The following is a 13,861-nucleotide window of genomic DNA, read 5'->3' as shown; positions in this document are numbered from 1 at the left end:
AGAACAAGTTGATTGACTACCTTCCCTATTTTTATCTTAAGAGGCTTGTAAATATTAAACAAAGGGGAAACAAAGGCATCCTAGGAAAAACTTGACTGTATCTTTGAGATGTAAGTGTCCTATCTGGTCTTCTCAGGAACGCTCATCTCTGCCATCTTTTTAAAATGCAAACTTTGAAAAAAGGGCAAAGTAATTTAGAAATTGACTTGTCAAGGATAAATTAAAAAACTAAGTGTTTTTTCCGTAAAAATTCAGCCATCTAGACAAGTGAACTTGATTTGTTCCATCTGCCAGAAACCTAATTTTAATCCAACCTCTTTTTGTAAACTGATGGGTTTTATGTTGCTGTACATGACTCAGGGCTGAAATTTTGAAATGAGAACTATGATGTCTCTGTTTGTTTGTGTCCTCGTATGTGTCTTTGTCTTTGGATAACATTGCTGGGGTTGATTTGCGGATAAGCTCTATTTAATTGGCTTAAAGAAGAGTAAGTTCTTACAAACCAAACAATTCTAAATACAAGAAAAATTAAGCTAAATGAATTTCGGGTTCATGTGCACTGAGAAATATTCAGTATTAATGTTTGTTTGTTGATCTAATTAATATAGACATGTCATTAGAGTCATCAGCATTAAGTATAATACTTTCATTATGCCTAGGTTTAATATAAGCTAAATAAAATCTTGTTATATCTGTTGCAAATTTATCAGCAAGGAAAGTAACTTGATGTAAAGAAACTTTTAAGGAAAGAAAATGTAAATGAGATAAGAGCTTTAGGTGCACTTTTTAAAATAATTATCTTTATCTAAAATTAATCTCTCCAGAGCTTCCCTGGTGGTGCAGTGGTTAAGAATCCGCCTGCCAATGAAGGGGACACAGGTTCGATCCCTGGCCTGGGAAGATCCCACATGCCATGGAGCAACTAAGCCCATGCACCACAACTACTGAGCCTCTGCTCTAGAGTCCACATGCCACAACTACTGAGGCCTGTGCTCCCCAACAAGAGAAGCCACAATAATGTAAAGCCCATGCACCGCAATGAAGAGTAGCCCCTGCTCACCGCAACTAGAGAAAGGCCACGCACAGCAATGAAGACCTAACATAGCCAAAAATAAACACAAATAAATAAATTAAAAAAAAATAAAATTATTAATCTCTGCAGATATTCCACAACTTGAAAGTTAGAATTGTGCTAAAATAAGTTAAGTCATGGAAGGTTTATTGAAAGTGGACCCCAAGAAAAGAGTTTTGTAGACGGTCAGAATTGACTAAGTTTAAAATAAGTTTAACTGAGTAAATGAATTTTAAAAGTAAGCTGGTCAAAAATTTGAATTTTGCTTTTCTCTCTGTTAAGAAGACAAGGTTTCTTAAGATTCTGAACTGCCTCTGATAACAGATTTTAAGTTTTTCTACATTTTAAGTGATCTGTTCTGTATTTGCCTTTGAAATCTTTTACTGTTACTTCCGCTAAGTGAAAAACTATTGTTTCACAGTGACCTGAGGTCCTATCTGACTGTTTAAACCCTTTTGATATCTTTTTGACAAAACTTCACAAATCAAATTATAATGAAGGGGCTTCCCTGGTGGCACAGTGGTTGAGAGTCTGCCTGCCGATGCAGGGGACACAGGTTCGTGCCCTGGTCTGGGAAGATCCCACATGCCGCAGAGTGGCTGGGCCCGTGAGCCATGGCCGCTGAGCCTGCGCATCCGGAGCCTGTACTCCACAACGGGAGAGGCCACAACAGTGAGAGGCCCGCGTACCGCAAAAAAAAAAAAAAAAAAAAAAAATTATAATGAAGTTCCTTTGAACTCTAGCTAACTTTGGGATGCTTCAAAGGGCCCCTGAAACACCCCAAAGAGAGATATTAACTAATTAGGTTCACTTGGTAGGTTGAATTACATGGGAAGTGTCAAATAAGTAATAAATCTTCTTAGGTTATACTGTATGGCAAATGATACAGGTATTCTAGAGATTATATGGAGTTCCTAAAATTTGATGTGTGCTGGTAAAATGTTATCTGTCATAATTCTAGTTACTATCTAAATGTGTTGCATGTCACAGCACTAACCAAGTTACTTTGTCAATTGCATTGTAATCAGATTTAAACGTGCCTTCTTAAGTCTTTCGTCATTATAGACAGTTATGGTTTCACTCTGACGATGCCTTTGTAAAAATGCTTCCTCTTCAAGAAGATTTATAGGAAGGACTTTGGATAAATACAAGTTTCTGGCTTTCAGGCCATAATGCTGGACTGGCTAAGAAATTGAAGAATTCTAATGGGAAACCTGATGGCTTATAAAGCTGTTAACAAGAAGGATTCGTTACATAGAACTCAGTAAAGTGGTGAATATGGTTATAATTTTTATGGTTTCTATCTGAAAAATGACTGGTTTAAATCTGTGTTTTCCAGGTGTAAGGAAAACCTTCCCCTTAAGCTAATTATGACTCACAGTAATTTGGTAAATTACACCTTTGTAAGCCAAATGGTTTGTACTTTGTGTCTCCCTGCTGTACTATGTCTTTGTCAATGTTACTAGCTGCATTACTTATATCCTGTCTATTTTATAAGACCGTTGTCTCTTCCAGTACCCAGTGTGTAACCAGGCTTCCAACAAAACTTCTATGGCTAAAAATCTTGAGGAAATAGATCACATTTATAATGTAAAATAATTGTAATAGTGTGATTCTAGGTATGGGAAGAAGCAACAAGGGAAAATGTCTCCTGGATCATAGTTAGATAGGGGATCCAGAGAATCTTTAATTATCAATAGGGCCTAATCCCAAAACTAGCACTTGGAGTGGCATACCAAGAATTTTTGCCTGATCTGGGATGAGCCTCCCAGCGCCGTGGGACAAAAGTTGATCATGAAATGTCTCCCAAATATTGGTCAAAATCCTGACCAAGAGGAGAGGATCTGAGAAATTGAATAATTCCTGCCACATCAGTCATTAGCGATTGCAGCCCTCCAACGTGAGCCGGTGAACCCTGAGGAAACTCAGGATATGAGAATACAGGATACAGGCCCCAGATAGCTAAGGTGCATATCAAGGGAGTGATTTCAGTGAGCCCAGACTCTTGCATTTTCCCATACATAGAAAAGCGCTAAATTCCTTAACTTGAAGTGCTCCCTCCCAAACTTGAAGCCCTCAAAATTCCCACTGAATACATCATAACTCTCAACTTTTAAGCTGTGAATATTTTTTAAGGCTACAGGTGTAAAGGAGATGCTTTCCAGAGAGGAACAAAAGAAACAATGTTTGGAACAGTGACACCGATGGACACTCCCAGAAAGATCCATCTGATGAAGCAATTAGAACGGTCATCACCCCTTCTTCCACAAGATTGTGGAATGGATATTGACAGTGGGGAATTGTAACAGGGAAGAGCCAAATCGGACTATATGTTGGATCTGTTTCTTTTACTTTAACCTTTGCTTTCCACTGCTTTTGTTCACTAAAAGGATACTGTCTATACATAATGGCATAATGTCTATACATAGGGAACCCTGCCCCTCTGCCTGAATGTTAAAACCAAAGTGCCTTTGTTCAGGGAAATATCCGGAACCTGTCCACCTGTGGATGGCTACAAGAAAGAAGAAATTAACACATCCTCTCCCAGAGGCTGGCCATTCCAGGTGATATTTGCAAAACTTATAGCCTTTTTACTTTACTTCCTCATCTCCTCCCCTTCTCTGTGCTATAAAAGAAACTGGCATCCAAACCCTAATAAGATGGTTATTTTGAGACTTTAGTCTGTCATCTTCTTGGTCTGCCGGCTTTCCAAATAAAGTCGTATTCCTTGTCTCAACACCTCGTCTTCAATTCTTTAGCCTGTCGTGCAGTGAGCAGAGCAAGCCTGGACTCGGTAACAATTCTTGAATACCATACAAAGGAGATTAGGTTTTTTTCAGTGTGGAATGCTCAGTTACTGCAGGTATTCATTGACTTGATCAATTTTTCTAGCTTTCTTTCTTTCCATTCATCCATTTATCCTTCCATACATCTATCTGCTTTGACTTAACTGTCTACATCCCTCTAGAGCTACCATTTGCTGAGCACTGTATCTATCCATTAATCAGGTCATTATTCTATCTAGCATTTGTTCAACTCTATCAGCCTTCATCTATCCATCCATCCGTCTACACATCTCTCCATCCCTCAACTACAGATGAATGTTTATTTCCCATTTTAAACATGATCCCAAGATAATATTAAGTAAAAATCAGGATATTAAACTATATATACTATATCTACATAAAGACTGTAAGGAAACATAGGATTATTTCCTGATGGCAAAATTACAGATCTTAACTATCATTTTTAAAATAAAAGTAATAAGTACTCAAAAGAAGTAAAATATGTAATTAGAAAATACATTATGAAGGGGGAAAAAGAAATCTCTGAATAATACTGTAAGTTGCTAAAAGAGTAGGTCTTAAAATTTCTCTTCACAAGAAAAAAACATTGTTAACTACATAACTTATTTTGGCTATCACTTCACAATATAACAAACATCCAATTAAAAAAAAAGAAATCTATGGAGTTAAAAAGTAGTAGTTTTATTTTTAAAAACAAAAGATGATCCTGTTTAATTTTATTTTGGACACTGTTTTCTCATTCAATAAAATGCAATTTTTTGTTTGTCTTTTTAAAATTGATTTTAAAATTATGAGCCTCACCTCATAAAGGCAAGATTGATAGACTGATGCTAAAAAAATTATTTAGTCTGTAAGCAAAAAAAAATTCCATACAAATGTGAAAAGCAATTGAAAAATGGAGAAATTATTTGTAATGTGTCCTTACTATATAAAAAGCTCTGAAAATCAACAATAAAAGAGGACCATCCCAAAACCATGAAAAAGAAAATCCCATCAACAATATGGATAGCAAACATATTTTTAAAGTTGTACCTTACAAGTAATGAAGAAATACAAAGAAAGATAAAAATGAGGTACCACATTGGCAATTTTTTTAAAAAAAAGATAACACTGGCAGCAAAAGTTTAGGAAAAATGGTGCCCTTAAGGCAAACAGGGCACAGGTGAGAATATAAAAATGTAAAATCTTTCTAGAGGGCTACTGAACAAAATGTTTCAAAAACCACTAAAATGTACAAAGACTCTAAAAATCTGCTTCTTAGAGTTCAGGAAAGATATGCACAAAGGGTCCAAAAATGTAAGCCTAGGCTGTCACTCATGCAGGAAATCCTAGAGATGAGCCGAGTACGCACCTAGGGGGGACTAATGAGGGTCCGATGGGACATCAGGCAGGACATTAAGCACCATGATGCAGATACAATGCAGATGGATAACTCCTGACAGAAAGAATGTTTTTAATACATTGTTTTCCCCAAAATCAAGATCTAAGACAGTATGTGTAACATAAACCAATTTTGCTATCTATATGCCATATACGCATGTGTATATACATGTATAAAATACATATAACACATATGTGTTTGCTTGTATAAGATACATGCCAAAATAATAATACATGCCAAAGTGAAGGTTATCTTAGTTATATTAGTGAAGGTTATCTCTGGGTAGTGAGATTATCATAAAATAGGAAGGGGAGGCATTGCTTATCTCCGGTTTCTAATTTTGCCACAGGAATGATGTATTCCAGAATAATAAGTAAGAGAACAGAAGTCCAACTTAGTGCTATGATTTTGACACCCTGAACCTTTTACAGTGAAGTTGTGGAGCAGCTGCCAGTCCTCCAAGTTCAGGGGACCAGGCTCGGGGTCGGGGGGAAGAGCAGCCGGACGGGCAGGCAGCCCTCGTCCCCATTCCTGCTGGGGCTGCTCCTCAGAGCATCCTCTGCAGGGGCCCAAGAGCTCGGTGACTTCTGCAATCACGGGCCACACAGGGAGGGCTCCAGTGATTCGTCCAAGCCCGCCCTGCCCCCAGGTGGCAGAGCAGAACTGCAACATAGGACTCGTGACTTCCTGGACCGCCTTCCTCACAGGTCCACTATTTCTTTACTGAGGTGAAATTCACATAACAAAATGCACCATTTTAACCATTGTAAAGTGTACAACTCAGTGGCTTTTAGTATATTCACAGCGTTGTGAGACCACCAGCACTATCTAATTCCAGAATATTTTCATCACCCCTAAAAAAACACCAGACCCACGAGCAGTCGGTCCCCAACCTCCTCTCCTTCCAATCCCCGGCAACCACTTTCTGCCTCTGTGAATTACGTATTGCGGACATTTCATGTCAAGGAATCATACGATATTTGTACTTTTGCGTCTGGCTTCTTTCACTTGGTGTGTTTTCAAGGTGCACCCATGGTGTAGCATGATCTCATTTCTTCTTGTGGCTGAATAACATCCTATCGTAGGGATAGGCCACATTTTCCCAGTGAACTTTTATAGCTGTGATGGGGCGGCTCCTTACAGTCCAGCCAGCAGGCCCCACACTTCACCCTGTGAAGGCACCATCTCCACCTCGTCCTCCAAGCCAGCGCTCCCTGTTCCAACACGGCCCAGCGTTCAATGCCACCTCGGCTGGCAGGCCACCCTGCTGGCCACCCTGCTCACCCTGGCACTACTCTGTGTCACCGACCTCACTCAGCACCAGGGCCCAGTGACCCTCAGCTTCCTGATCCTCCTGCCAGCCTTCCCACAAGGCCTGAGAGAGGCGCACAAACATACAGCAGGGGTTCTGGGGCAGCCCCGACAGGCAAGATGGTGCTGACCGGAAATGGTGCTCACCCAGAAAGTCATCAAAGGAGAACTTGTCGTTGTCCCAGATCTGGAATACCGCTCGGGCGGGGATCTTGCTCTCTGTCTTGTCCAGCCTCCAGAAAGCATCCTGGCCCAGAGGAGAAGCAGAGGAGGAAGCAGGAGAGCAGGATTAGAGAGGAGCAGTGGTCCCTTCTAGCCTGGAAGGCTGCCTGGAGGAGGCAGTGGAGGGGGACGTCCCTTAGGGACTTGCCAGAGTCAGGTCCTGGCAGGAAGACTGCTGAGACCCCAGAGGGCAGTGTTCAAGGGCCCAGGAGGGGACCACGCAGGCTCACTTGACATAAGGTAGCTCCTTTAATCCTGGCAATTCCATGAGTCAAGGTTCTCATTGCCGTTTTATAGATGATGTAACAAAGGCTTTGAGAAGTTAAGAATTTGCCCAAGGTCTGACAGCTAATAAAAACAACATTAATATGCACTTCTTAGGCATCAGCCTTTTCCCACTATGAAATCATTTATGCTTCCAACGACCTATGAGGAGATACTATCTTGAGCAAACCAGAGCGAGTAATTTATCCAAGTCACCCAGCTGGGAAGAGGCAAGCTGGATTCCAACCCAGTCAGTCAGGTTCAAGAGTCTCTTAATCCTGCCCCTGTGATCTTGGGGACAAGGTGGGCTGGCTGGGAACCTGGGTGTCAGGGTGGACCCCCCGACACACCACTGTAAGGATCTGGCACTCGGGGCAGTGTCCCCAGCCCACCCCACCTTCACCTCCAAGAGCTTGCCCTGGGGCACACCGAAAGCTCCCGGTGCTGGGAAGTTCACCAGCCCACTGCTGTCCCCTCCCCACTTCCTCAGACCAGTCAGCCTGGAACAGCACTGTCTTGGGCTTCTCTCCACCAAGGCCTCGTGGAGCAGCTGAGGGCTGGGGACTGGCGCGCTGAGGCCTGGATCTGCCCCTGGGTCCGGTCACACTCAACCCAAAGGACCGTCCCTGGGGCTTTCCCACTCACACCTATTCTCTGTCCTCTCACTGTAACTTTACCTGAGTGGGCGGCAAGGACCCACTGACCATCCCGCAGATGGTGGGTGCCAGGTCACAGCAGGGACCTGGACCCAGTCTCAGGGGGACAGACTCCACGGGAGTCAGGGAGTACTGCTGACCACACAGGGTTTGTCTGGGCCCAGGTGCCCTGTGTACACAGCCTTGGTGGCCCCTCCAGATCACACAAACCCCACAGAGGTCCCGTGACCAAAGACCGTGGCCAGTGCCCCCTGAGGAATCATCACCTTGCAGAGCAGTTGGCTGTAGCCTGGACTGCTTGCTGCCTGGGATGGTGAAGGGGCTCAGGTCCCTACCTGGCCCCTCGCTCCCAACCCCCATCTGGTGCCTCCCTCTTTTCCGGGCCCCGGCCCTCCTGCAGGTGCCTCCCTCCTCCGGCGGGGCTTTTATGGCCAGCTCTGCAGGCCTGCCTGTACAGGACGCCAGCATCCTCCATGCTTCTGGCCAGCCCGGTTTATGGGCTCAGTAATGAGCCAGAGGTTCAAACAGCCCCTGGTGGGAGCAGCTGGGCTGGGGCTCCAGCCTGGGGATGGCCCCCCAGGTCCCAGGCACTCATTACGTTCCCAGTCTGGGCCCTTTTACTAGCTGTTTATTTGCAGGGTGGGTGCCTGACGCACAGGCCGGCTCCAGTGGGTGTGCTGGGCTCCAGGTGGGGAGCCGGCCAGGGCAACCAGCAGTGGTTCAAAGCCGCCGGATGAAAGGAGACCTTGTACTTTACAACAGTCTCGTCTGGTTAATGGGGTCCCTGGAGGGCCTGCCTGCCAGAGGCGCTGAGCCCCTCGGCAGAGGGCTGGCTCTGCAGCAGGACCAAGGAGCCCAGAGGCTGTGCAGTGCCCCTGCACTAACCGCCCCCAGGCTTAGTCCCCTAGCCCAGACCAGCTAATCGGTGCCCCACTGTGGGCACGGCTCCCCCTGCCTCCCAGCGTCCTTTCTCCCAGAGGGACCCGATGGCCCTGTCTCGGGTCAAGCCAGTTCCTCCCTCATGTTCCTGGATGACTTCAGAACCCCTTGACTGTTCTCAGCCTCCTCTTCTGACCTCTGCCACACACCCCCCTCCAGCCACCCTCTCCGGAGCCTGGCACCAAGCGGGGGGGAAGTCCCGTTCCCTCAGCCCTCACCACCCCGGGCCACTCCCAGCCTCCTTGACTCCTCCTGGCTCAGCATCCCCCATAGCCTTCTCTTTCTCCCAAGGCCAGCCCAGTCCTGCGGGCCATGGGGCCAATGGGTCGGTTCCCTCAGCCCCTCTCTTTCTCTGGAACTCCACTGTGGGTCAGTTCAACTCTCTGCTTCCTTGCTGGTGTCTAAAGGGCAGAGATGAAACCCCACTGTTGCCAAAATAGAGCCCCCTCAAATTCTTTATCAGCAATCCCATTGGGCCCTCAGAACTGCCGGGTACCACCAGTTAGCTCCCTCTCCCTCTGCCTTTCTCTCCCGCTTTCTCTCCTTCACTCAATAATAGCTGCTTCCCGCCTTTGTCGTTTGTCTCAAATCACCTGCCATAGTGCCAGGAGATTCTCTCTCTTCCTACTTTGTAGCAAGAACAGAAGACTCTGCTCCCTGAGACTCCTTGCACCCATCTCCACCTGTCACAACAGAGAGGTGGTCCCGCCTCCCGTGTTGGGCCGATCGGCATCTCTCAGCCTCGGTTCCCCAGCCACGCCTCACCCGGTGTAGGGCTTGATGAGCACGGGAGGTGGCCTGAAGGAGGGCCTGGCCGCCCTTCCCCATTCCCTCCGTCCACAGCAAGGACAGGCACTGTTTGTTTGACTTGGAGCTCTCCCCAGCAAATGCAGCATTTGGTTTGTTATGGAAACATCTTCTGATAGACAAACACGCTGAACAAAGGCAAACAAGATTAAACCTACAAATAGGCTAGGCTTTCCTTGACTGCACAGCATCCAGGGCTGTTGCTAAACTCTGCTTTCTGGTAGGCATCCCTGGGTGAAAGAATTCATTTAACCTTATCTAACCCATATTTTCTTTTGTTTGACGTTTTCGGAATGTTCGGCGGAACATTCTGGTCTCTCTGAAGCGCAGATGATTCTGTCTGTTGGCTTAGGAAGGGGTCATGGGGGAAGGCTGCAATGAAGAGAAAGAAGAGGACCTAGGCAGCCGAGGTCCATTACACATTTCCCTTCTTTAAGCCACACAACCGTTCAGGACAGAAAGAGGAGTCACAGAAGGCTTTGCCTTGGAGCCCTGCGCCACCTCTGGAAGGAAACAGGACAAGCAGGACCCAGACTCCAGAGAGGTATTCACCCTGTGGAACAGGAGAGCATGTGCAGGCGGAACTGATTCTAGGAGGGACGCAGTAGTTAGAAGCTCCAACAGAGGGGCCCTCCGCCTCCAGAAGCTGCCTGCCCACGGCACCCTCCTCACCGTGTTTGGGGGCTGCTCCCTAAGGGCAGGCTCGGGGCCGCCACCCGCCTTGGGACCCGCCTATTTCAGGAGGAGAGAGTTCACGGCCCAGATGAGGCCTCAACTAGAAGATGCTAACCCACAAAGAGCTGAGGTCTCTGGAGCTGCCCCTTCCCCCGGCTGAGGCACCGGGCCTCCCCAGGTCTGAGAGGTACTAGCCTGGACAGTGGCCACAGGCCGCAGGCACAGAAATGGGAGAAAGGGGGAAGCAGCAGGGACTTGGCTAAGCAACACCCGATCCTAGCGGGTGGCCAGACAACCCAAACCGAAGGCCAGACAGCCCTCTGGGGCCGCTCTCCCTAGGGGTTCTGCCTCACCGCTCTCCGATGACCGTGCTGGGTTTCCCTACCAATGTTCTCCCCACTCCGAGCCCATGGCCCTCCCTGCGGCTTGGTTTATTAGGATTTGGACTTAGCCACATACAGTGGTTGTAGCGCTGGCGTGGGGGAGATTGTGGGATGGCAGCAATGCTAACGATGGCAATGGTGGCAGAAGTAGGAGGAGTGGTGGTGGTGGTGACGCTGGCAGTGACAGGACAATGGTGGTGGCTGTCACGCAGCGATAGCCGAGGTGGTTCCAGCAATGGCGGGGCAGCGGTAGGAGTATGACAGTGACATGGCGGACAGTGATCAGGCTGCTCTTCGACAGCCCTGGGACGAGCACCCCGGGGGACAGGAATGACACCCACCTTCTTGGAGACAGTGCAGACTTGCTCAGCTGGCAGGTAGTCAAAAGGGAAAATGAACCTCCAGTTAAAGTTGCCTTCACCTCCCAGGGACCGGTAATGCACATCTGTCTTCTGCTTGTGCTCTTCAAAGCCAACCATCCAACTAGACATACACATTTTAGAGAACATGGCTAATTAAGGTCTCCACCACAATACACAGCCTCGACGTAAGCAAACAAGGAATTAAGAAGGTCACTGAACTTGGTACACGATAAAGGAAAAATAATCTGATGTACCAAATGTGCCATCAATTTCAAAATGTTCTCACTTCTCTCTTGAGGGATATCCTCCAGCCTTGTAAGTTCAACGCAAAGATTAATGTGGAAGGAGAAATCTGGTGGGGGTTGACTCCCCAGAGGCAGAGACCACTCCCATAAGGCCATCCTTCCTTTCTTGTTCTCCGCATCCCCTACCCCAGAGTTCCCCCTTTCCCAACCAACCACCAACCCCGAAGGAGCAGGGGCGACACCGCGGAGTCGGGACGGGTGGGAAGCAGGGTGACTTCCTACCCTTTCACGTAAATGTCGCTCATCTTCTCCCCGGTGATGCTGAGGTCGTCCAGGATCACATCCTTGGTGTTCCAAATAATACAACGCAGGAAAAACCTGCAGAGGAGGATGACTCAAATCCACGTGGGTTTCCCACCAAAGGGTGGGCAGTCCTTGTCCGAGAAGCCAAGAAGTCAGCCCACCCAAGACTCTGCTGCTTGCCTGGCTGGACATTTGGCCAGGCCCGCACAAGAGTGAGGCCTGAGTGGCCCAAAGCCTGGCCCGAAAGCCACCTCCTGCTCCCACCCGCAGCAACCAGTCCACCACCCTGCTCAGCTCTGAGCCTGGGCTGGGGTAAGTCACCTTCTGGCTCTCCGTGGGGTGATGTTGAAAGGAGGTCCCGGCCGCCCCAGGGCCTTTGGAAACAGGTCGATCCACATCTGCAGCTTCCCCTGGGGAAAGAGACATGACCCTGCTCTCTCGCCACCCTCTTCATTCAACCAACATCTCCTGACCACCTGCTCTGCACTGGATACTTGGAGCACAGGACAGGGAAACCCCAGGCCCTGCATGGAGAGGCTCAGCACCCTGTAGGAGAGGTGCCCCCAGGGGGACCATAGGGCCAACCACAGGGGTGAGCCCACTGCCCCACAGGCCGAGGACTGGGGTAGCACCTGGGGATCAGGGGTCAGGGCAGCTCTCTGGAGACAGCGATGTTTGCTGAGTCTCACTGTGCCAGGCGGAAGAGGGCAGGGGGCAGTCGGCCTTGGGGATGGTGTACACAGTTGTGGAGGCTCAGAGAGCCTGGTTTAGTGATGGGGGCTCAGAGGGTTTCCACGACAGGAAACCACTCTACCTGCCACCACTTAGCTCCCTCTTCCTCTGCGAGCCGGCTGTTATCTCTGTCCCCATCTTACAGAAGAAGGAGCAGGGATTGACCTAACTTCTTCTGGTTCACATGAGCGCGAAAGAGCTGACATTTCAACACCTGCAGTGCCACTCTGGGGAGCTGGTGGCCACGCCACCAAGGGGAGGAGAGGTCTCAGCTCCAAAGAGCAGAGAGGATGTTCTCTGCATGTCCACAAAGTCACCTTAGCGCCACAAAGGCTGCCTCAGCCCATCTCTGCCTGGAACATTTTCTCTCCTCCCCCTCCTCCAAACCCCTCCAGGAAGCCTCCCCATGTCACCCCTGGGCCTGCTGTCCCTCTGCCCTCCCTCCCTCTGCCTGGGAGGATTCCCCTGGCCCTCCTGATGGCTACTCTGCCTCTCTGTCATAGGCTCGCCCTGTCTGAACTCCCCACTGCCCAGCACAGGGTTGGCCATCTGCAATGTCACTGATTGATGGCAGGGGAGGACTCCCTGTGGCCAGGCTGAAACAGCGAGGCTTCAGAATGACCTGTGGGCAGCCAGAGGTCCAGCCTACACGGGGATGGAGGAGAAGCCTCATTCCCCAGGCCCTGAGGCCTGCAGGCAGCCGGGGGAGGCCAGGCTCAAGAGGTCCCCTTGTAGGCCAACAATGGTAACCATTCAGGCTGTGGAGAAACTCCACAACGAGGGATTAGCCAAATCCTGAGGTCTCCACTGGTGCTTCTGGGATATCCAAGCTGTCCTTGGGGAGGGGTAGCTGAGGGTCAGGGGCTCTGGGGCCCGAGGGTGGAGGTCCTACCTGCTCGATGTCCGGCTGCAGGGGACTATAGAGGGGCCGGGACTCCACGTGCTCAGGGACCAGGCCCTGCTGCCGGAGGACATGCAAGGCCAGACGCTCCTCCACTGGGCCCAGGTGTGGGTTCGGAACCCTGCCAGCCTCTGCCCCAGAGAGAAGACAAAAAAATTGCCAGGACAGAGTGAGCAGGAGGTGGTAGGGGGGCCTGAGGGCCTCGGGAAGCTGTTAACCCTGCAGCCTCACCCCTGGCCCAGACACAGTTCTTCTGGTCCTCACGTCTCGTTCTCTGTAAGGGAAACCTCATTGTCCACAGGCTCTGGGCTTAAAATCCAGATTCCCCACTGCCACCAACTCTACCAAGCCTCTTCTGTAAGCTCTCCTTCCTTTTTCCCACCCAATACAAATTCTCCCCACCCTCCAAAGCCCACTCCTTCCAGGAAGCCGTTCCAGATTGCTCTCAACTCTGAGGCTCCACAAGCTCTTCTCCCAGATTGGGCATCTAAGTGCTCTCAGTAGTATTCTCTGTTTCATGCAATCTCTTTGATTAGTAGCAGTAGCTAAAATAATAGCAGTAACAGAGAACACTTATAAAGCAGGAGCCAGACACTGCTTTTCATAAATATTGACAGGGCTTGATCCTCAAAGTAACCCTAAAAGGTAAGTGCTATTATTAGCCCCATTTCACAGATGACAGACATGAAGCACCGTGCAGTCACACAGCTGGGTAGCAGGGCAGCTGAGATCACACACTCATTAGGAAAGGCGCATGACTGGATGTGAATACCCCTCCCCTCCCCTGCGTGCTTCCCAGGT

General features: G+C 48.6%; 1 protein-coding gene across 26 annotated transcripts in view; it reads right to left on the bottom strand.

Moving 5' to 3' along the window:
• DYSF (dysferlin) overlaps positions 1 to 13,861 on the bottom strand; it is a 223,366-nt gene that overhangs the window by 10,418 nt on the left and 199,087 nt on the right. For all 26 annotated transcript variants that reach the window (XM_032652801.1, XM_032652812.1, XM_032652808.1 and 23 more), the window contains 5 exons: positions 13,052 to 13,191; positions 11,749 to 11,837; positions 11,407 to 11,502; positions 10,859 to 11,000; positions 6,719 to 6,818 (listed from right to left, as the gene is read on the bottom strand). In XM_032652801.1, coding sequence (XP_032508692.1) covers positions 6,719 to 6,818; positions 10,859 to 11,000; positions 11,407 to 11,502; positions 11,749 to 11,837; positions 13,052 to 13,191 — 567 coding nt within the window. The remainder of the gene's footprint in view (positions 1 to 6,718; positions 6,819 to 10,858; positions 11,001 to 11,406; positions 11,503 to 11,748; positions 11,838 to 13,051; positions 13,192 to 13,861) is intronic.

The sequence above is a fragment of the Phocoena sinus genome, chromosome 13 (genome assembly GCF_008692025.1).
Source record: "Phocoena sinus isolate mPhoSin1 chromosome 13, mPhoSin1.pri, whole genome shotgun sequence".
In the NCBI taxonomy this organism is placed as follows: Eukaryota; Metazoa; Chordata; class Mammalia; order Artiodactyla; family Phocoenidae; genus Phocoena; species Phocoena sinus.
Note: the sequence above shows the minus strand (reverse complement) of the source record. Positions and strands in the feature narration are given on the sequence as shown.